The sequence below is a fragment of the Ceratotherium simum genome, chromosome 6 (assembly GCF_057802395.1).
Source record: "Ceratotherium simum simum isolate JZ-2026a chromosome 6, ASM5780239v1, whole genome shotgun sequence".
NCBI classification, from domain to species: domain Eukaryota; kingdom Metazoa; phylum Chordata; class Mammalia; order Perissodactyla; family Rhinocerotidae; genus Ceratotherium; species Ceratotherium simum.
In genome coordinates this window covers 32,491,168-32,515,165 of record NC_141905.1, presented here as the reverse complement: position 1 = coordinate 32,515,165, position 23,998 = coordinate 32,491,168, and the positions used below count along the sequence as shown (strand labels likewise).

Below are 23,998 nucleotides of genomic sequence, written 5' to 3'. Positions count from 1 at the left end.
TCGGTGCACGCCTGGGATCTGAACCTGGGCCGCCAGCAGCGGAGCGCGCATACTTAACCGCTTCGCCACAAGGCCGGCCCCCCTTTATTTTTATATTTATATTTTGTTCACTCTTTGGAAAAAGTAGTAGTTGATTCAAAACTTTTTCAAGTAGGAAATCATATACAGGCTGCCAATTTTTCTATTCGATTATTAGTCTTCTATTGACTTTGTAGTAGCTCCTTTAGAAAATTGACCATTTGTGGTAAATATTGCAAATATATTTCCTCAGTTTGTCATTGTTTTTTTTTTTTTTTTTTTAAAGATTTTCTTTATTTATTTTTTCCCCCCAAAGCCCCAGTAGATAGCTGTATGTCATAGTTGCACATCCTTCTAGTTGCTGTATGTGGGACGCGGCCTCAGCGTGGCCGGAGAAGCAGTGTGTTGATGCGCGCCGGGATCCGAACCCGGGCCGCCAGCAGCAGAGTGCGCGCACTTAACCTCTAAGCCACGGTGCCGGCCCTTGTCATTGTTTTTAACATTCAGATTTTTTAAATGAAATTTTAAATTTTTTGAAAAAATTTAAAAGATGCAAAACTTAGTCATCTTTTCTTTTATGGCTTTAGTGTATTGTATCTTAATTAGAAAAATATTTACCACTTCGGCTTATAAGTAATTTTCCCTTTTCTTTTTGTAGTATTTTAATTATTTCATTTTTTCTGCCATTTATTTTATCCATTTTGTGTGTAGAATGTTAGTAACAATTTATATTTTTCCATTTGATTACCCAGTTATCCAACACAACTTCCTTCATTGTCCCTCTTTTCCCTTCTGATTTATATTTGTTTATATTAGTAGATTTTCTATTCTGTTATGTCAGTGTTAATGTCTCTATCAGCATCAAATTACTCTATTTAGGTTTTATAATATGTTTTAATATCTGATAGAGCTAATTCCTCCTCCTTTAGTGTTTCAGAAATTTCCTATTCTTGCCTTGTTTATTTTTCCATATGAGTTTATAATCACTTTGTCTAACTGCAAGAATAAAGTCCTGTTGTTATTTTTACTGGAATCCTGTTACACAGAGAATTCGGAGAATTTATATCTTTTTGATGTTTCGTTTTCCTGTCCTACATTTTATGCCTTTCCATTTGCTAAGCGGCCTTCTGTCCTTCAGGGATGTTTAAAATTTTGTTCCCATAGAGTTTACATGTTTCTTGTTTTGCAATTTATTTTTCTTGTGTATGTCAGATGTACAATCATGTAATCTGTAGCGACAAATTTATATTCTCCTTTCCAAATTCTATACTATTAATTTCTTTCATTTACTACAGTTAGTCTAACAGACTAACTCCAATTTTATATTGCTTTAAATGTGGCCTCCTTATCTTGTTCCTGTCATTAGTGGGAAACTTCCAGGGTTTTCTCATTAGGAATGGGTCATCAGGGAGGGCCTCTCTGGGAAGGGAACATTTAAGCTGAGAACTGGGTGACAAAAAGCTGCTGAGTATGCCAAGAATACCCCCAAGAATGCAGGGCAGAGCATTCCTAAGCAGAGAAAACAGCAAGTACAAAGCTCAAGGAAGAGAGTACATTCTTTAGTAATCTAAGAGGAGTCCAGTGAAGCTGAATAGGTAAAGAATGGAACCATGTAAAAAGGTAGGCAGAAGCCAGAGCATGCATGGTTTTGTAGGCCATAGTGAGGAGTTTGGGTTTTAATCCGTGAACAACATGAAGCCTTTGCAGTATTTTAATTAGGGATGTGTTATCTATCTGGTTTATGTTTTATGAAGAGCATTCTAAGGAATTAACTGATAAAATCTGTATTCATTATCTGTTGCTGCTTAGCAAATTACTCCAAAATTTAGTGGCTTTGCACAATAAACATTTATTATCTCAGAGTTTTTGTGGGTCAGGAATCTGAGAGTAGCTTAGCAGGGTGCTTCTGGAAGAGGGTCTCTCATGAGGTTGCAGTCATCTGAAAACTCAACTGGGAAGAGTGGGGTGGGGCTGGAGGGTCTACTTCCCAGGGCATTTGTAGGAGGCTTTAGCTCCTCAATGGCTGTTTGCTGGAGGCCTCACTTCCTTATCATAGGACTTAAGTGTTTTCTCATGTCATGGCCGCTTAGTTTCCCCCAGAGTGAGTCAATCAAAAGAAAACAAGGAGGAAGCCACAATATCTTTCTATGACATATTTGCCTTGGAAGTTGCCCTTCCAAGGGCAACTTGGAGCCCTATTCACTGTAGGAGGGGACCATGCAAGGGCATAGACACCAGGAGGTGGGGATCATTGGAGACTGGCTACCACAAAATTGAATATCTCTTATTCACTAAAAATATCAATATGTTAAGGACACGACATTGGCATAGTAAAACATATCTATCTTAACCCTAGCCAATATGTCTAATATATAATACATTTCATCTATCTACCTTAGCTCTATCTTGTCTAAAAGGGAATTGTTTTAATTTGTGAATCTTTATTCACAAAATAGTGCTATTAAGCATTAACATTGTTCATTGTGGAATATATCAACAGAGAAGTTCATAAAATATAAATGTATAGTTTGCCTAAACTATAAAGTTGAACGCTCATGAAACTACTACCCAGGTCAAAAATAGAGCATTGCTAGATTCCCAGAAGCCCCAAGAACCTCCCATCCTGACTTTTGTAGTAATAATTTTCTTGCTTCTCCCCCCATTTATGTGTTTCTCAACAGTATAGTTTTGGTTTGCTTTTCCTTTTGTATCTTGCCCACACATAGTACCTTGTACATTTGCTGAAATAAATGGCAGGGATTGGTTCCCAATATCTGGCACTGATAGTTGACATAGGTTCACTAATCTATATCTGTTAATCATTTCTGAATTCTTTACTTATTTGTCTATTAAGTGGCAAAGTGTGAAAATATCCTCAGAACATGGCAGCTGGCTTCCCCTAGAGTAAGTGATCCAAAAAAGAGCAAGGTACCTGGGTTAAGTGATGGGATTTTTGATAATTCTTCCTTCCTGCCTTTCATACCTTCTCTCATGTAATAACAGTAATATCGGTGATATAATTTTGGTATACACTTCTATTTTTTTATGAAGACAAATATGAACTCTGCAGCTTAAAGTTTTCGGTAGCAACTCTCTGTTAAAGTCCTATTATTGGTTTAAGTCTTCTTTAAATGTTCTTAGATACAAAGAAGAGTATTTAACATTTTCCATGAAGTAGCTGTAGTGAAATTAGTTTTTTGTTTTCCCTTTTGCAATATTTCTTTCATAATGAATAGAACATTTCAATATATAGTGATATATAGCTGACGGTTTTCATGAATATGAAAACAATCCCGAGATAAGGAACGAAACAAAGCACAGTTGCTAAGCAACTTAACAAAAATTTTGATATCTACTAATGACAATTCAGAAGTATAATCTTGATAACAAAACCAAGAATTGATTCTGTATATCTCTGAAAAAGAAACAAATAGGTCTCATAAATGATTATATATTTTTAAAAAATCATGTTAAACTTGATTCTTGCAAACTTTCCAAGTTGTCTTATTTAAAGTATTCCTGTTTTCCATTACTAGTGCCTGGAGCAATGCCCAGCACATAGTCAGCACTCAATAAATTTTTGTTGAATGAATGAATGTGGAGCTTAAATAAGATTATTTTAGAATAGTGAATATTTTGAATTTGAATTGGTATCTTAAAATAGTATTGCTGTAGTATTCATTGTTAGCTCTTTTCTGAGGCATGGGCAACTTTGGGTGTTAGAACTAGTAGTCTGCTAACATTGTCCAACTCAAACTTGAACTTTTGATAGAGGTTAAATGAAAAATAGAGTGAAAGGATTAGGTCTCTCTATAGTCTACAAAGTTTTTAGGACTTCACAAGCAGATTATTTTGAATGACACTAGTACAATTAAGTCTTATATATGGATGCTTTATGCAGGAATGAAGTGAAAGAATGGGGGAGAGGAAATGAAGATCATTCATTTTATTTTTTTTATTTTTATTTTTATTTTTTTAATAATTTTATTTATTTTTTTTTTCCCCCCAAAGCCCCAGTAGATAGTTGTATGTCATAGCTGCACATCCCCCTAGTTGCTGTATGTGGGACGCGGCCTCAGCATGGCCGGAGAAGCGGTGCGTCGGTGCACGCCCGGGATCTGAACCTGGGCCACCAGCAGCGGAGCGCGTGCACTTAACCGCTAAGCCACGGGGCCGGCCCAGATCATTCATTTTAAACCAAGGAATCTAATAAACATTCAACTAGTGGATTGCATTGCTCCAAATTTACTTTTCATCTTGCATAGTGTACATTTGTCATGCATTTGATATTAAACATTAACCTAAATCAAACATTGTGTGATTTTATGTACATTTTTTCATCTCTGTTTGCAGACTTATGTTGTTAATAGTGGTTGAATTCTATCCCATTTTTATTGTGTTGCGCTTGTCCCCTTTTCTTTTTTTTTTTTTTATAATGTTATTTATTCATTTATTTTTTCCCCCAAAGCCCCAGTAGATAGTTGTGTGTCATAGCTGCACATCCTTCTAGTTGCTGTATGTGGGATGCGGCCTCAGCCTGGCCGGAGAAGCAGTGTGTCAGTTTGCGCCCAGGATCTGAACCTGGGCCGCCAGCAGCCGAGCACACACATTTAACCACTAAGCCAGGGGGCCGGCCCCCCCTTTTCTTGAAAGAGAGGTTTATTGCTGCTCTTTTTAGTGGTCACACACAGCAAATTCTAACTGGGCAGCACAACTTTCTGAGCCATTCTCGGTGTTTTACCTTTGCTCTTAACACTGTTTTATTCTTTTCTTGGAATATTTCTTTGCCAGGTGGTCATTAACACTCCCCCGTAATCATTAGCCTTTGGCAGATGTCTCTGACTCTTTTCTCTGCTGTCACTTTGGATCTTGTCAGGGACTAGTTATCTTGTTATTCAGTCGATTTTGGTGGAAAGGGTGATGGAGTTTCTCGGATGCACTAGGCCCTGTTAACTCCCTATACTACTGTCCTCTCCCTGCCCCATTGAGCCTTTGAGGCGATGGCAGAAGTAAGGAGAAGAATTTAAACAACAGGCTCTCCAGGTAGCTCTAGTGCCTGAGCAGTTCACCCAGGCACTAGTTCCTGGGTACCCCTCTGGAGGATTGTTTCTTTTTTTTTTTTTTTTAAAGATTTTATTTATTTATTTATTTTTCCCCCAAAGCCCCAGTAGATAGTTGTATGTCATAGCTGCACATCCCTCTAGTTGCTGTATGTGGGACGTGGCCTCAGCATGGCCAGAGAAGCGGTGTGTTGGTGCACGCCTGGGATCCGAACTCGGGCCGCCAGCAGCGGAGTGCACGCGCTTAACCGCTAAGCCACAGGGCCGGCCCTGGAGGATTGTTTCTTAGTCAGTAGAACAGGTGTGGTGATGAACAGATGCAAGTGAATGTTTTATTGCTTACTCTGGTGTCTGATGTGAGCAGAGTTCTGGGGTGAGGTGTCAACCAAGGTGAAGTATTCAAAAGTTTTCACACCACCTTGCCTAGATTTATGCATTTATATAATCTTCAAAGACTTTCCTTGTTTGGTTCCTTTGTTCTAAGGTTCTGCCTAATATCTGCCTTGGTTGTCTTTGGGCTGTACCATGGTACTGGTTATTTCTGTGCTCTTTGTATATTACCATGTCAGTCTAATAAAGGGAGTAGTTGGTGTCCTGGGCCACTTGATTGGTGTCTGCAATATCTTGCTAATGTGAGAAACCATTTTATGCTTCAGTGGTCAAAATTAGTTTTTGTTAGCTTACTCACTTATAGAGTTCATTTTTTTAAGGAAACTTTTTATTCAACTATAATATACACAAAGAAAAGTACACAAGTCCTGGGGCCGGTCCCATGGCTTGGCGGTTGAGTGCTCGTGCTCTGCCGCTGGCGGCCGGGGTTCGGATCCCGGGCGCGCACCGACGCACCGCTTCTCCGGCCATGCTGAGGCAGCATCCCACACACAGCAACTAGAAGGATGTGCAACTATGACATACAACTATCTACTGGGGCTTTAGGGAGAAAAAGGGGAAAAAAAGGAGGAGGATTGGCAATAGATGTTAGTTCAGGGCCAGTCTTCCTCAGCAAAAAGAGGAGGATTGGCAGGGATGTTAGCTCAGGGCTGATCTTCCTCACAAAAAAAAAAAAAAGTACACAAGTCCTAAGTGGGCAGCCTAGTGAGGTTTTACAAAGTGAATCACCCGTGTAACCACCACCCAGATCAAAAAATAAATTATTACCAACACCCCGGAACACCCCCCTTAGGTACCCTCCCCTTATATATTACCTCCCTCCAAAGGTTGAAGTTCGTTTTGTTATAATATATAGGTAGCTTTATATGATCTTAATCAATGGGTGATTTTTTTTTGGTTGGCCGCCATCATTTTGTGTTGAAAATTTAACTCTACTTTGCCTCTCAGGTGATTACTGATAAACTCAAAAGTAATCTCTCTTGGGGGCTGGCCGTTTGGCTTAGTGGTTAAGTGCACGCACTCCACTACTGGCGGCCCAGGTTTGGATCCCGAGCGCACACCGACACACCGCTTGTCCGGCCATGCTGAGGCCGTGTCCCACATACAGCAACTAGAAGGATGTGCAACTACGACATATAACAATATAATGGGGCTTTAGGGAGAAAAAGGAGGAGGATTGGCAATAGATGTTAGCTCAGGGCCGGTCCTTCTCAGCAAAAAGAGGAGGATTAGTATGGATGTTAGCTCAGGGCTGATCTTCCTCACCGAAAAAAAAAAGTAATCTCTCTTTGGTTATATACCCCACACTTGATATGATTGTTTCTGCTAGCTGTGTTTCTGTGTGGTCCACATCTTTTGTGGAGCTAATATAGGACCCTAGTAACTTTGGCATCTTTACAACTAAGATTGTATTACAAGGACTTTTTTATTTGCTTTTTTTAAAAAAAAAAAGTAATATAGTTCTATAATGTTTATACAATTATTAAATTTAAATTTAACTTGAATTAAAGTTAAATTCAAAACTAAAGCTGAAGTATCCAAGCTGAAAGTTAAAGCTCTATGTTAAATTAAAATTAAATTTTAAATATCTATTACTTTCAGATTTAAAAATGTATTTTAATTCAACCCTCTGAGGTAATGATGTTGAGCAATTTGGGGTATACCCAAACCAAGAGTTAGCATGTTAGAACTTTAGATGAAAAATGATGGACAACCGCTGAAGTGTGTTAAGTAGAAGAGTGACAAGGTCAATATTATTTGTAGTTAAAACTAATTTTTCTTCAGCTTCCTAAATTTCAAGAAAGTTTGGTTAAATAAACATGGGGTTGTTTTCGAGCAGAATCTACTCAAGAGCTTTCGTTCCTCCTCGCATACTGAAATGGAATATATAACTCCATTCTTCATGGGTGGTTTGGAGCCAGTATTAGAAATTATAGAGGAGGCATCTGACAACTTGCTTAACGTAAAAAAGGCTGAACAAAGATAAGATTCTTGCAAATTCTTAATTTGTGATACTTGGGTTAACAAATGTTTTCAGGGGCTGGCCCCGTGGCTTAGCGGTTAGGTGCACGCGCTCCGCTACTGGCGGCCCCAGTTCAGATCCCAGGTGCTCACTGCTGCACCGCTTGTCCAGCCATGCTGAGGCAGCGTCCCACATACAGCAACTAGAAGGATGTGCAACTATGACATACAACTATCTACTGGGGCCTTAGGGAGAAAAAGGGAAAAAAAAAAGGAGGAGGATTGGCAATAGATGTTAGCTCAGTGCCGGTCTTCCTCAGCAAGAAGAGGAGGATTGGCATGGATGTTAGCTCAGGGCTGATCTTCCTCACCAAAAACACCAAAAAAAACCCAAATGTTTTCATTGGTGTTGTTAAAATGTTTTTAAATAGAAAAAATATATATATTAATCTAATGGTGAAATCTATTTTGTCATTGTAAATCTAGTAAGTAGAAATTGATATCTTAGGGGCCGGCCCGGTGGCGCAAGCGGTTAAGTGCACGCACTCCGCTGCGGTGGCCCGGGGTTCGCTGGTTCGCATCCCGGGCGCACACCGACGCGCTGCTTGGCAGGCCATGCTGTGGCGGCGTCCCATATAAAGTGGAGGAAGATGGGCACAGATGTTAGCCCAGGGCCGTCTTCCTCAGCAAAAAAAGAGGAGGATTGGCGGATGTTAGCACAGGGCTGATCTCCTCACAAAAAAAAAAAAAAAAAAAAAAAAAAGAAATTGATATCTTGATGGGGGTTAGGTTTCTTTATATATTTATTAACCATTTCTATTTCTTCCATGAAATCACTCTTCATAACCATTTTTTCCTTAGCTTATCTTTTACTTTTGTAAAGAAGACTTCTATCATGTAGTCTGCCACTAATACTAGATTTTCTTTTGACCTTAGTGCTTGTCTGTTATTTTTGTACAGAAACTTGAAATTCTTAACAGGTTAAATGTACGTCACTTCCTATATGCCTTCAGAGGTTTTTCATCTTGCTAAGGAAGCTTTTTCCATCCTAATATTATAAAAATAATGTCTCCCCATGTTTTTATAATTTTATGTGTAGATCCAGTAGTTAATTTGAAATTTTTTTGTTGATTTAAAATCCCACTCCATTTTCCACATGTCCATTTTCGTTGACATTGTTCATTGACGTAGAGTAGAAGGTTGCTAGGCTGGTGTCACATTTTTTTGCTACAGCTTTAAAGAAACGTTTTAAATTTAGAAGGACAGTTTCCTTTCATTTGTTTAAAAAATCTTTTTCTTTTCTTATCTTTTAATGTCTAGCCTTCTATCTAGGGACACTACTATGTTCCTCCAACTGTGCTTTCTTTTATAACTTTCTCTTTATATTTTTTATAGTTTTATTATGTCTTTTACATCTTTCTTTTTTGTTTTTCTTTTTTGGTTTTCTGTGAGGAAGATTAGCCCTGAGCTAACATCCGATGCCAATCCTCCTCTTTTTTTGCTGAGGAAGATTGGCCCTGGGCTAACATCTGTGCCCATCTTCCTCCACTTTATATGGGACGCCGCCACAGCATGGCTTGACAAGCAGTGCATCGGTGTGCGCCCAGGATCCGAAGCTGTGAACCCTGGGCCACCGAAGCAGAGCATGCTCAATTAACCGCTATGCCACCAGGGCAGCCCCAACATCTTTCTTTTTTTAACAGCTTTATTGAGATGTTATTTACATGCATTTTCCTTAAGATAATCCTTACTGCTATGTTTAAATTTAAACTTTAAACTAAATTTCTATGGTTGGTTGTTGCTGGTATATGTTAAAGCTGTTGAGTCTTTAGTATCTGTAAGGAGCCACCTGTTTTACTCTCTTTAAAAATTTAGTAGATTTTTCTTTGATTCTCTTGAATTTTCTAGAGAGACTATTATATCTCTAAAAAATAATTATCTTCCAATTCTAATATCACTTGTTTCTTTTTATTTTTTTATCACACTGTCTAGTGAATATAAATTCTCACCTTTAATCCTAGTATCCAAAAACAATAGTTCAATTAGGCTTTACATGGTTCAAATATCTGCAGGTACCAGCAAACGTCAAAGTAGTAGTCCTGATTCAACAAACAAAATGCTATGTTTCCAAAAGAACAATTATGAAGTCTATATACCAGTAAGGGAAATTAGTGATTACAGTGGAAAAATAATTAAATGCCAGCAGATTAGTCATTGACATTATGAATCATTTCTGTTTTGCACAGTTGCCTCCTTAGAAATTGCAACAGTAACTTTGTTTCTCAGAACAGTCTTTTCTTCTCTCTCCACCAGTTTTTATATGCTTAGTAGTGAATGGCCCTAAACCACACTAGTCCGCCAGAGGTTTTTTAGAATATCCCAGGTTATCGCTCTTGATCCTGGTCTCACCTGCCTTAAGAGCTCCCTGGGGGTGATTTAAATAGGTTGTCCCATCCAGACCAGGTTATCAGAAATAGTTTATTTGTTTATTTATTTATTTATTTATTTATTGTGAGGAAGATCAGCCCTGAGTTAACATCCATGCCAATCCTCCTCTTTTTGATGAGGAAGACCAGCTCTGAGCTAACAACTATTGCCAATCCTCCTCCTTTCCCCGCCCCCCACAAAGCCCCAGTAGATAGTTGTATGTCATAGTTGCACATCCTTCTAGTTGCTGTATGTGGGAAGTGGCCTCAGCATGGCCAGAGAAGCGGTGCGTCGGTCCGTGCTCGGGATCCGAACCCGGGCCGCCAGTAGCGGAGCACACGCACTTAACCGCTAAGCCACGGGGCCGGCCCTCAGAAATAGTTTAGAATGTACTTTTCAGAGCTATTCATAAACAGGCTCTTGACGCAGAATAATTTATAACCCAGGATAAGGTGACTGTCATAGAAATGCTAGAAAATCTTTTCCCAATGATCATCAGACTGATCTGTCTTCTATCTTCAATTCTTCTCTGAAAGGGCTAAATCAAAAGTCACCATACCTTAACTGCCAAAGAAAATTCTAGGTCCTCATAACCTTTCTTCAGCAGTTCATATTACTGGTTACGCTCCCTTCTCTGGGAAGTTCGTTCTGTGCTTGGCTTCTGCAACACCACTTTCCCCCATCACTCCTCAGCTCTTCAGTCAGCCTGTCTATAATATGCCTACGTGAGCTTATTCATGGCCACACCTTAAGCAGTCACCAATGGGCTGGTTACTATGAAATCCTACCTCTTGCCTGTTTGAGAATGGCATAGGGAGGGAGCAGGGAGGAAACCAAGAATAACGTTTGGAGGTGTTTGGATCCAGGAAGGCCTTGACCCTTGAGCTACATCTTAAAAGCAGAGCAAGAATTATCTTTATGTCAGAGATCCCAGAAATAGAACCAACTATATATCGTAATTAAACAAACAGTTTTATAATCACAGAAGCTATCTGGTGTCAATACAATTGGCAAAATTCTTCCTTAAATAACATCCTTGCTTCATGAGGCTTGTTTTCCAAAAATCTTAGAATTGTCTTTGTACCATCTTTTCTCTGGTGGCAAACTCTTGTTTTAGTCACTTCAGAAGGGTCTCTTCCGTGAAGCCTTCCCACTCTTTCCAAATAAAGAGTCTTGCCCTACTTTGTACCCTTATCCTTACAAATGTCTTATAGTGCCCCCAGCAAAATTACAATAGAAAAATGCATTGCTAATATTTTCTCCATTAGTGGAAATGATACCATACATTCAATTTTGTGTTTCTATCATTTCACTTACAGTATTACTTAATCAGCTTCCCAGGTGATTACAAACAATTTGCGGTGTGTTATAATTAGACAAAATGTCTCCTTGTTAACTTGACAGTATTTTGGGCCTGGCTACTAATTGCTTTATCTAAATTCACATACTACTGTTTTGTTTTGTTTTGTTTTTTTTGTGAGGAGGACCAGCCCTGAGCTAACATCCAATGCCAATCCTCCTCTTTTTTCCTGAGGAAGACTCGCCCTGGGTTAACAACATCTGTGCCCATCTTCCTTTACTTTATATGGGACGCCGCCACAGCATGGCTTAACCAGCGGTGCGTCGGTGCACGCCCGGGATCCAAACCGGCAAACCCCGGGCCGCCGCAGCAGACCGTGCACACTTACCCGCTTGTGTCACCGGGCCGGCCCCAAATTCACATACTTCTTAATTTACATTAATTTATTTCAGATGTTATCTAAGCCTTAATATACATTGAATATTTGTCGACTTACAGATTCAGTTTAACTGAAAATAGAGAGATTTTTTTAACATCACTGGACTTGGTCCTTTCCATCCAGAGATCTGCCTGTAGCTTGTCTCTTAAGCTGTGACCCCACTGATGCAGTGACTCTTTCCTGGAGCTTGTCCTCCATCACCAAGGGCCATAAGCGATTGAGTCCCAAGCTTGTATTGAGAATAAAATACGCTATGTCCCAAAACTTTGGCCAGGCTTTAGGTAGTCGATCATGTTTTCTTTCTCCCTTTTTTTTTTTTTTTTTTTAAATTACTGAGGTAGAATTAACATAGAATGAAATATTCTGTTACCAAATACACAGTTTGATCAGTTTCGACAAATGAGGGTGTCATTTGCTTACACTGATGGTTCTTTAGTGTAAGCTCTGCTTTACGTATATTTGTTATATATCTTGTTTTAAGGTTCAGTGGAACTCGTTACCTGATTGTTTTATTCCATCCCCATGGGACAGTTACTACCCATGAATTTTGAAGAGTTCTCTTCCTTCTGCACAGAATCTGCACAGACTTCGTCAAACAGATTTGCTGCTTCTCTTCAATTGGCACTCAAATGAGGCTCTTCTCAAAGTTTTTGTTCATTAATTATCAGCTAACTTTCAAAATTGAGAGCATAAGGCCTTCATTTCGCCAAATTTGTTGCAGCAGTCTTTTTTTCCCCCTGCTATTTGCTTTTGTTGTTTATTTCTCTACATCTACAGAGATATGATTAGATAACACGTTGGTATCTACCCAGAATGCTTTTGTTCAAATAATTTTAATGATAGGTTGAGTGAAAATAGCAGAATGCAGGATTTAAATGTAGGAGAGATACAGAAATATTAAGAATGATGGCAATACAATGGATTTTTAAATAGAGATTTTAATCAGAAAAGTTATATCTAATACATTAATCTATAGATTAATGACAATGACTTATTTTCTGTTGTTGAAATCCTGCCTCATTTTCTCTGCAATGCAGAGTATTAGAATGTAGTGGACACAGGAATAAACATTAAGTATGGAGATTAGTTCTCGGAGTATGCCATTTTTGCTTTAAGATGCTTTTTAGTTTCTCAGCATCATCTGTAAATTTATGAGTGTCCTTTCCTTAATTAACAGTACAGTTGGGGGCCGGCTCCGTGGCTTAGCGGTTAAGTGCGCGCGCTCTGATGCTGGCGGCCCGGGTTTGGATCCCGGGCGCGCCCCGAGGCACCACTTCTCCGTCCAGCGCGAGGCCGAGTCCCACGTACAGCAACTAGAAGGATGTGAACCTATGACATACAACTATCTGCTGGGGCTTTGGGGGGAAAAAATGAATAAATAAAATCTTTAAAAAAAAAAAAAAAAAAAAAACAGTACAGTTGGGGGCCGGCCGGGTGGCATAGCAGTTAAGTGCTCGTGCTCCGCTTTGGCGGCCCGGGGTTTGCAGGTGCGGATCCTGGGTGTGCACCCACGCACCGCTCGTCAAGCCATGCTGTGGCTGTGTCCCAAATAAAGTAGAGGGAGATGGGCACGGATGTTAGCTCGGGGCCACTCTTCCTCAGCAAAAAGAAGATTGGCATTGGATGTTAGCTCAGGGCTAATCTTCCTCACAAAAAAACAAAAACAAAAAAACAGTACAGTATGTTGTAATAGCCAAAACAATCTCGAGAAGAAAGAGTAAAGTTGGAGGACTCACACTTCTCAATTTTAAAATGTATTACAAAGCTACAGTAATCAGGAAAGTGTAGCTCTTGCATAAGGCTAGACATACAGATCAGTGGAATAGAATTGAGTGTCAAGAAATAAGCCCTCGCACTTATGTAAAGTCAATTGATTTTGAACAAGAATTCCAAGACTATCCCTTGGGGAAAGAATACTCTTTTCAACAAAAGGTGCTCGGACAACTGGATATCGACATACAAAAGAATGAAGTTGGACCCCTACCACACACCACATAAAAAATTTAATTCAAAATGGATCATAGATCCAAATACCAGAGCTAAAACTATGAAATCGTTAGACAAAAACATAACTATAAATCCATTTGTTTGGATTATGCATTTTTTTTCTTAGATTAACACACCAAAAGCACAAATGACAAAACAAAAAAAGATAAATTGGACTTCCTCAAAATTTAAAACTTTCGTGCTTCAAAGAGCTCTATCATGAAAGGTTAGAGAAAGCTAAGAATGGGAGAAAGTATTTGCTAATCAAATATCTGGTAAGGGGCTTGTATATGGAATATAAAAAGAACTCATAGAGGTGTGCTCAGAGCAGGGGGTCTGAAGAAATGACTCCTCTGTTTAAAACACACCCAACAGGAATCTGGGTTCATTGTGACAAGGGGCACAAAACTTGTGGCCTTCCTTTGAACAAACACCCTACACATAGACAAAAAAAACTCCTTTATCTCAATAATAAAAGGACAAGCTAAACTAAAAATTGGTAATGTATTTGAATAGACCTTTTCCAAAGAAGATATACAGATGACCAATAAGCACATGAAAATATGCTCAACATCATTAATCATTGGGGAAATGCAAATCAAAATCAAAATGAGATACCACTTCACACTAGGATGGCTATGACCAAAAGGACAGACAATAACAAGTGTTGACAAGGATGTAGAGCAGTTGGAACTCTGTACATTCCTATTGTGAATGTAAAATGTTTCCTCCACTTTCCAAAACAGTCTGGTAGTTCCTTAAAAGGATAAACATAGTTACCATATGACCAACCAATTCCACTCCTAGGTATATACCCAAGAGAAATGAAAACACGTCTACACAAAAATTTGTTACGTGAATGTTCATAGCAGCATCCATCATAATAGCAAAAGTGGAAACAATCCAGATGGCAATCAACCAGTGAACAGATAGACATAGTGGTATATTCATGCAATAGAATATTATTTGTCAATAAAAAGGAATGGAGATACTGATAAGTGCTACAAACATGAATTAACATTATGCTAAGTAAAAGAAGCCAGACACAAAAGGCCACATGTTATAGGATTCCATTCGTATGAAATATCCCAAATAAGCAAAATCGATAGAGATAGGAAGTAGATTAGCAAGTGAAGGGGGCTGATAAAAAGGAGAAATGTGGCATGACTGCTAATGGGGTTTTCTTTTGGGGAATGAAAATGTTCTAAAATTATGTAGTGGCGATGGTTGGCTAAATCTGTGAATATACTAATAACCATTGAATTGTGTATGTTAAAAGGATGAAGTTTATCATATTTAAATTATATTTCAATAAAGCTGGTATCAAAAGACAAATGCATTGTATGTATGAAAGACATTTATTTAAAATATTTGTCATTCCAGCATTATTCAATTTAGGATATGTTTTTAGCACAGATACTAAAAGAATGTATGATGTTGCATAGGATTTAACAATTTCATAATATATAATATAAATTATTAGAATAATATTTAAAAATGAAAGGACGTTAGTCATGAATATTACTCCCAGAAGTTTGGATACACCATTTATCATCTAAAGGGACTCTGCCCTGTAGCCCCAGCTTCAACAGCTTACAAATTAATACATCCGTCTTGTTATAAATAATGTAATTCTTGACAACAGTTTTTAAATTTGGAATATTTGTATCATTTAAACTGTTTCTGTAATAAGAGTTGTCCTCTTATTAATAGTGTAACTTGCAGTTTTTGAAATGTTCATAAAATGTGACCACATTGGGTTTTTGTGGTTTTTAACCATTCATTCAACAAATATTTGATGAGAGCCTCCCATGAGCTGAGTTCTATGCTCAGGAGCCAAGTTTGCAGTAATAAAGCAAAAAGACATAAAATAGTGGCTAATATTTGTTAGATCCTAGCTCTGTGCTACTATAGAAAGGTTAAGAAACTTGCTAAAATGTCCTGAGCCAGTAAATGCCTATGCAGTTTCTATTTTTTGTTCTTAATTTTGATTGTTACATTTTTTGTTTAACTATCACATACGTGCAGAAGACTACAGAAATCCTAAGGTCACAAACTTTTTCTTTTTTTTTTTTTCTTTTTTTTTTTTAAAGATTTTATTTATTTATTTTCCCCCCAAAGCCCCAGTAGATAGTTGTATGTCACAGCTGCACATCCTTCCAGTTGCTGTATGTGGGACACGGCCTCAGCATGGCCGGAGAAGCGGTGCGGCGGTGCGCGCCCCGGATCCGAACCCGGGCCGCCAGTAGCGGAGCATGCGCACTTAACCGCTAAGCCACGGGGCCGGCCCCACAAACTTTTTCTAAAGTGAACACACTTGTGTCATCAGCATCCAATATTACTAGCGTGTCAGAAGCACTCTTCTTGCCCCCTCCCAGTCACTAGCTACTCCCTAAAATTAACTGTTCTCCTGCCTTGTAACATTAGTGACTAATCTTGCCTGATTTGAACTTGATATAAATGCAGTCTTACCGTATGGATTCTTTTGCGTCTTTCTGCTCTCATGCAGCGTTATAATTGTGAGATTAATCCATGTTATTTGTAACTGTAGATCGTTCTCATTCTCATTGGTCGGTAGTGTTCTATTATTATGAATAGTTAAAATTTGTTGAGCCGTTCTTCTGATAATTGATATTTGGGTTGTTTCCAGTTTGGGATAATTATGAATAGTGGTATTATCTTTGGGAAATATAGGAATATATTTCTTTTTTTTTTTTAGTTTATTTTATTTTTTGGATTCAACTACCTAACTTTTTTTGTGTATGTGAGGAAGATTAGCCCTGAGCTAACATCAAATGCTAATCCTCCTCTTTTTTTGCTGAGGAAGACTGGCCCTGGGCTAACATCTGTGCCCGTCTTCCTCTACTTTATATGGGACATCGCCACAGCATGGCTTGACAAGCGGTGCGTCAGTGTGCACCCGGGGTCGGAACCCGTGAACCCCGGGGCTGCCGGGGTGGAACTCGCGCACTTAACCGCTACGCCACTGGGCCCGGCCCCTATAAGAATATGTTTCTGTTTGTTATATACCTAGATGTGGAATTTGTAGATTGTAAGGGTATGCATATGTGCAGCTTTGGTTGATGCTATCACACAGTTTTCCAAAGTGGTTATCACTTTTTACATTCACATAAGTAATAATGTATAAGTGTTCCAGTTGCTCCACATTCTTATAAATACTTGACATTTTTTATCTTTTTCATTTTAGACATTCTACTGGGCGTGTAGTACTTTTTTTTAAGACCTCTTTCTTTTTTAGTTGAAAAAAACACATATAAAATTTACCATCTTAACCATTAAGTGTACAGTTCAGTAGTGTTACATATATTCACATTGCTGTGAAACAGATCTCCACAACTTTTCCATCTTGCAAATCTGAAACTCTATACCCATTAAATAACACACCATTTTCCCATCACCCCAGCCCCTAGTAACTACCATTCTACTTTATGTTTCTAGAATTTGACTGCTTAGGTACCTCATATAAGTGGAATCAGACAGTATTTGTCTTTTTGTGATTGGCTTATTTCACCTCGCATTACGTCCTCAAAGTTCATCCATGTTGTAGTGTGTGACAAGATTTCCTTTTTAAGTCTGAATAATATTCCCTTGTGTGTATAAACCACATTTTCTTTATCCATTCATCTGTCAATAGACATTTGGATTACTTCCACCTCTTGGCCATTGTGAATAGTGATGCTATGAACATGGATATGCAAATATCTGTTCAAGACTCTGCGTTCAATTCTTTTGGATATATGTATACTCAGAATTGGGATAGCTAGATGGTATGGTATTTCTATTTTTAATGTTTTAAGGAACTTCCTTACTGTTTTCCATAGCGGTTGCACCATCTTATAACCCCACCAGCATATGTAGTGTTTAAAATTTTTTTTTTACTTTGCTAGATGACTAATAACATTGAGCATATTTTCATATGCTCATCATCTGTTTAAATATTCTCTTGTGTTGAGCCTATTCATTTTTTTTTCGGCCAACTCTCTATTGTGTTTTTATTACTCGTTTGGAGAAGTTTTTTATACATTTTGGGTAAGAATATTTTGGCAATTATATGTATTGCAAATGTTTCTCCCACTGTATTGCTGGCCCCTTTATACTTTCCTAATCTTTTGCTGGTTAATGTTTTTGATGAACAGAAATTCTCGGGGGGTTTTTTTTTGTTTTGTTTTGTTTTTTTGTGGGGAAGATCAGCCCTGAGCTAACATGCATGCTAATCCTCCTCTTTTTGCTGAGGAAGACCGGCTCTGAGCTAACATCTGTTGCCAATCCTCCTCTTTTTTTTTCCCCCCCAAAGCCCCAGTAGATAGTTGTATGTCATAGTTGCAAATCCTTCTAGTTGCTGTATGTGGGACGCGGCCTCAGCATGGCCGGACAAGTGGTGCGTCAGTGAGCACCCGGGACCCGAACCCGAGCCTCCAGTAGCAGAGCGCGCACTTAACCGCTAAGCCACGGGGCCGGCCCTTGATGAACAGAAGTTCATATTTCAGTATTTCAGTATAATGCAACTTCTTAACATTTTCCCTTATAATTATTAAAGTTTGTAACCTATTTTAAAATGTTTTACCTGCTCCAAGGTCATGAAAATGTTTTCTTCTAAAAACTTATTATTTTATCTTTCATATTTAGATCTACAATATAGCTCAAGTTACTCATGTGAAGTAGGAGTCAGGATTCATTTTTTTTCCATATAGATATCTACACAGTACCATTTATTGAAAAGACTACTTTTTGCATTGCACTGCAATATCACTTTGTCATAAGTCAGGTGTTCATATTTATATGGATGTTCTGCACCCTATTCTATTTCATCGATCTCTTTATCTGTCACTGCACCAATGAGAAACTGTTCTTAATTACTACAGCTTTACAATAGATCTTGATATCTGGTAAATCACTTTCTCTGTCTTTGTTCCTTTTCTTGACTCTTCTTGGTCCTTTGTATTTTCATATAAACTTTGGAACAAATTTGTCAATTTCCACTCAAAACAAATCAAACTCTGATAGGACCTTGGGATTGCATCAAATCTAGAAATCACTTTGGGGAAAATTGACATCATTATAATAATGACTATTCCATGAACATGATCTCTCTCTCCATTTATTTAGGTCTTCTTTAATTTCTTTCAATAATGTTTTTTATACCTTTCCGAGGTCTTACACAGGTTTAATACTTGTTTTACTATGTTTAGACTGCTATGAGAAAATATCAGACTGGGTGGCTTATAAACAACAGAAATTTATTTCTCACAGTTCTGAAGTTTGGAAGTCAAAGATTAGGGTGCCAGCAGGGTTGGGTGAGGGCCATCTTTTCTTTGTGTCTTCACATGGTAGAAGGGACTAAGGAGCGCTGTCAGGTCTCTTACAAGAACACTAATCCCACACCACTCCCAAGGACTTCCCCATCATGACCTAATCACCTCCCCAAGGCCCCACCTCCTAATACCATCACATTAGGATTTAGAATTTAATATATGAATTTGAGGTGGACACAGATATCCATACCATAGCAACACTTAAGCAGCTTTTTGAACCTGGAACTGAAATTAGAGACTCATCTTTCTTAATTTTGTATTGTTCACTGAAGGAAATTTGGAAAATCTGGAAAAAGCACAAGTACTATGAATAAATAGCATTTTAGCATTTCCCATACAAAGACTGGATCAATATAACTCTGTTATTGGTTTGACAACTTGAAAATTATCTTGTATAACTTTGTTTGATACAATATATATCATTTTGTATTTGAGCTTATTTGAAAGCAAATGTATTCTTATTTGGCTGTAAAAGGACATATAAATATAGAAAAAAATTTTAATATAAATAATTGTGTTTAGGGGGAAGGTCCTAAAGCCAACTCTACTCAAGGGATGCCTTGGTAGCAATGATTGTTAACCATCTGGAGTGACAGAAGAAAGTGATATTGGGTAACTAACATCTTAAGAAGTTTCATCTCAAGTTTATGTAATTATTATAGCATCAAAAATGGAATATTATGCCATTGGTTGCTCCATTTTGGTCACAGGGGTGGGCAGTTTTATCATTTATGGATTATGTACTGATTAATGTGGTCAGTCTCTATGCTTTGTAAATTTGTGATATATGGAAGGAGTTTTAAATAGAGTTGGATGGTTTTATGTGGTGTCAACATTTTTATGTAATTTTTTTAATGAACACTGGGACCACTGGGCAATGTTTTTAATACTGTTGAAGCCTTTTTAGCACCCCATGCGTATGATGCAGGATAAGTGGATAAATATTCAAAATTAATTGTTGTGTCAGCTGGACCACCTTAATCTTACAATAAAATGAGTATGATAAATTCTGTGGTAACATGGAAGAATCACAGGAATTGTAGGAGTATTGCTTTATATTAATTATTCTATATAGTAAAACCATTCGCCCAAGGAAAAGATCCATAACTTTCCTCAAATGCTAAATTTCAGTGCTCAAGTTTATTTTGAATGTTGGGAGTCCGTGGTTATTTCTAGCTAGATTTGTCCTGTTGTGACATTGATGGAAGGGCAGGGCAGTTAGTTAGGCTCTTTCCCACAGGATCCTCTGTTGTCTTTTTGCAATATTGTATCAGCAGTGAAATAAAATAGACTGCTTGGTCTACTTTTACAGATAATAACCACATACCGCAGATTTCTGTTCTGCCTGTTGTTTGTTGGTCAAGTAACCTGGAATACTCTGTGATGAGTTGTGTGAAGGCAGCTAGTCTGACATGTGAAGGTCCTGTAGGCTTCAACCCTTTGAGAAATAATAATTTTTAAAAAACTAAGATGGAATAATACAGAGTTTTAAAAGCAATATCCATTGCTTTTGACTTTTTCTTGTTTTCCATAAATGAATGCATTCTGCTCTTACAGGTTTTAAGAAGAAGCAGTGATGAAGAGAAAGTTCTTTGTTTGGTTCGGCAGCGTACAGGCCACCACTGTCCAACAGCCGTGATGGTGGTGCTCATCATGGTATGGGACGGCATTCCTCTCCCGATGGCTGACAGATTGTACACGGAGCTTACTGAAAATCTCAAGTCATACAATGGTCATCCCACAGACCGAAGATGCACTCTCAATGAAAAGTAAAAAACCTGTTTTGTACTGCTTTGCTGTTCAGACCTCTATTATGTAATGTTAGATTGTTAATTTTAACTACCAACAACTACATATGTTATACGTGAGAACAGGATTTTAGGTATTGTGCAACTAAAAAGAGTGAATATTTCTAGGGACTGGCCCCGTGGCTTAGTGGTTAAGTGTGCGCGCTCCGCTACTGGCAGCCCGGGTTTAGATCCCGCGCGCACACCGACGCACCGCTTGTGCGGCCATGCTGAGGCCGCGTCCCACATACAGCAACTAGAAGGATGTGCAACTATGACATACAACTATCTACTGGGGCTTTGGGGAGAAAAAGGGAAAAAAAGGAGGAGGATGGCAATAGACGTTAGCTCAGGACCGGTCTTCCTCAGCAAAAAGAGGAGGATTGGCATGGGTGTTAACTCAGGGCTGACCTTCCTCACACAAAACAAAAACAATTATTAAAAAAATATATATATAAAAAAAAATATTTCTTTAAAGAGAGATTTGATTTCATGGTGAGTTAGGAGCATTGTAGCATATTCTCCTTTCAGATGTTCTTTTTTCGCTTCTCTCTTTGATACCTGATCCCACTCACTCCTAGAGGCTAGAGGAGAAGGATTTTTCCATAAGAGAAAATCTCCTGCATAGTACCATTTTGTATTTCCCCTAGCAATGTAAGAGAATATCTGTTTTCCTACAGTTTTGCCAATGAGTGTGTTGTCAAACTTGAGTTTTTGCCTAATTAAATAGTGATGAATGGCATCAGTTTACTTTTGATTTGCATTTTTCATATTATGAGTGAGAGTATTTTTTTCACATGCTTAAGAGCCATTTGCTATTCTTTTTTTTGTTTTTGGTCAGCCATCTGTTAATTATTCCAGCCCATATTTTTCAAGGATTGTTCACTTTTTTTACTTTTTCATGTTGGGGCTATTAACCCTTTGTGATATAATTTCTAAATGCTTTTGCCAGTTTGATATTTGTCTTTTTATTTTTGCTATGTCATCTTTTGTGAAAGTTTTCTTTTTTCTTTTTCTTTTCTTTTCTTTTTTTGGTGAGGAAGATTAGCCCTGAGCTAACATCTGTCGCCAATCCTGCTCTTTTTGCTGAGGGATATTGGCCCTGGGCTAACATCCATGCCCATCTTCCTCTACTTTATATGTGGGATGCCTGCCACAGCATGGCTTGATAAGTGGTGCACAGGTCTGTGCCCAGGATCCGAACCTGCAATACCCGGGCCGCTGAAACGGAACATGCAAACTTAACCACTAGGCGACCAGGCCAGCCCCAAAAAGTTTTCTTTTTTAACCTAATTAATTATATCTATCTTTCCTCTTATTTGTGTCTGGATTTTGAGTAGTATTTAACATCTTCTCTCTCGCACATTATACAGTAATTCACCCATGTTTTCTTTTAGTACTTGTTGAAATCATAAATTTTTAAAAACAGAAATCTCTGACGTATTTAAAATTTATGCTGGTCAGTGGTGGGAAGAGGAGATCCGTTTCTATCCTTTTTTCCATTTATCCCGATACTACTTACTAAAGACTACTGCTTGGGGCCAGCCTGGTAGCGAAGTGGTTAAGTGTGTGCACTGACGCACCGCATGTCAAGCCATGCTGTGGCCCCGTCCCATATAAAGTAGAGGAAGATGGGCACGTATGTCAGCCCAGGGCTGATCTTCCTCAAGGAAAAAATGGGAGGTTTCGCATCGGATGTTAGCTCAGGGCCCGTCCTCCTAATACACACAAAAAAAGAGTACTTCTTTTCCCCTTGATTTGAAATGCTACTTAATTGTACGCAAAAATTATATATGTAATGGATTCCTCTCTTATATTTGAATTCGATATCATTGTCCTGGCTTTTCAGGCACTAGTACCACATTTTTTAAATTAAAGAGGCGTTATAATATATTTTAGTATTTGGTAAAGCTAGCTCACCATTCTTGCTTTTCTTCGAGGCTTTCTCTGTTATTCTTTTTTGTATGTTCTTCCAAATAAACTTTATAATCAATTTATCTAGTTTTAAGACAAATCTAATGATATTTTTGATAAGATTGCATTAAATTAACCTATAATGAACTGACATCTTTATGATATTGAGTCTTTCTATCCCATAACAAATTTTTTTTCTTTCTATTTGTTCAAGTTTACTTTTGTGTCCTTTGAGAATGTTTTGTGTACTTTTCCTCATGTAGGCCTCTCTTTTTTTAAAGAAATGTCATTATATAAAATACAACGAATATATATATCATCTCCACTCTAATCCCCACATAAGATTAATTTGTATACCTTCCAGAGCATTCCTTTGTGCTTATAATATCATTTCATTATATTTTTCTTATCTTTCCAATGCCAACAAGTATATATACATCCTTTTTATGGTCTGCTAATTATTTTGTTATGTGGATGCACAGTAATAATAATACCTCTTGTATGAAGACACAACTCTAAAGGATATACATATATTGTCTTATTTAATCTTCCCAAGAATCTAATAACTTAAGTTTTAATCTATTTCATCAATGTAGATCTAGCATATCATTTTTTTAAAAATTCATATTTACAGAAAAGTTGCAGGAATACGTCAGTGATCTCTTATGTATCCCTTACCTAGATTTTGCAGTTGTTAACAACGTGTCACATTTGCATTTGTATGCATAGTCACACATACACACAAAGTTACATATTATTATTATTGATTTTTTCTTTTTTTAAAGTTTTTTTTTTTTTTAAGATTTTATTTATTTATTTTTCCCCCAAAGCCCCAGTAGATAGTTGTATGTCATAGCTGCACATCCTTCTTTTTTTTTTTTTTTTTTTTAAAGATTTTATTTATTTATTTTTTTCCCCCCAAAGCCCCAGTAGATAGTTGTATGTCACAGCTGCACATCCTTCTAGTTGCTGTATGTGGGACGCGGCCTCAGCATAGCCGGAGAAGTGGTGCGCCGGTGCGCGCCCGGGATCCGAACCCGGGCAGCCAGCAGCGGAGCGCGAGCACTTAACCGCTAAGCCACGGGGCCGGCCCTGCACATCCTTCTTAGTTGCTGTATGTGGGACGCCGCCTCAGCATGGCCGGACAAGTGGTGCATCGGTGCTCGCCCGATCCGAATCCTGGCCGCCAGTATCGGAGCACGTGCACTTAACTGCTAAGCCATGGGGCCGGCCCCTATTTTTTTCTTTAGGGATTATTTGTGAGGTAGTTTCAGACTTTATGTCTTTTTCCCCTGAATAATACTTCAGATGGTATTATCTAAAAATGAGGGCATTCTCTTGCATAACCATAGTACAATGATCAAAATCAAGAAATTTAACTT

The 23,998-nt window shown here is 38.1% G+C and overlaps 1 protein-coding gene and 1 non-coding gene across 8 annotated transcripts in view; both read left to right on the top strand.

Annotated features, from left to right (window-relative positions):
• The window catches only part of TET1 (tet methylcytosine dioxygenase 1), a 142,342-nt gene that overhangs the window by 90,166 nt on the left and 28,178 nt on the right, over positions 1-23,998 (top strand). For all 7 annotated transcript variants that reach the window (XM_087432111.1, XM_004427056.3, XM_087432112.1 and 4 more), the window contains one exon: positions 20,473-20,684. In XM_087432111.1, coding sequence (XP_087288237.1) covers positions 20,473-20,684 — 212 coding nt within the window. The remainder of the gene's footprint in view (positions 1-20,472; positions 20,685-23,998) is intronic.
• On the top strand, positions 13,896-14,025 carry LOC147916829 (small nucleolar RNA SNORA11). Its single transcript, XR_015552615.1, has one exon. It is a non-coding gene; the product is annotated as a small nucleolar RNA SNORA11 (small nucleolar RNA).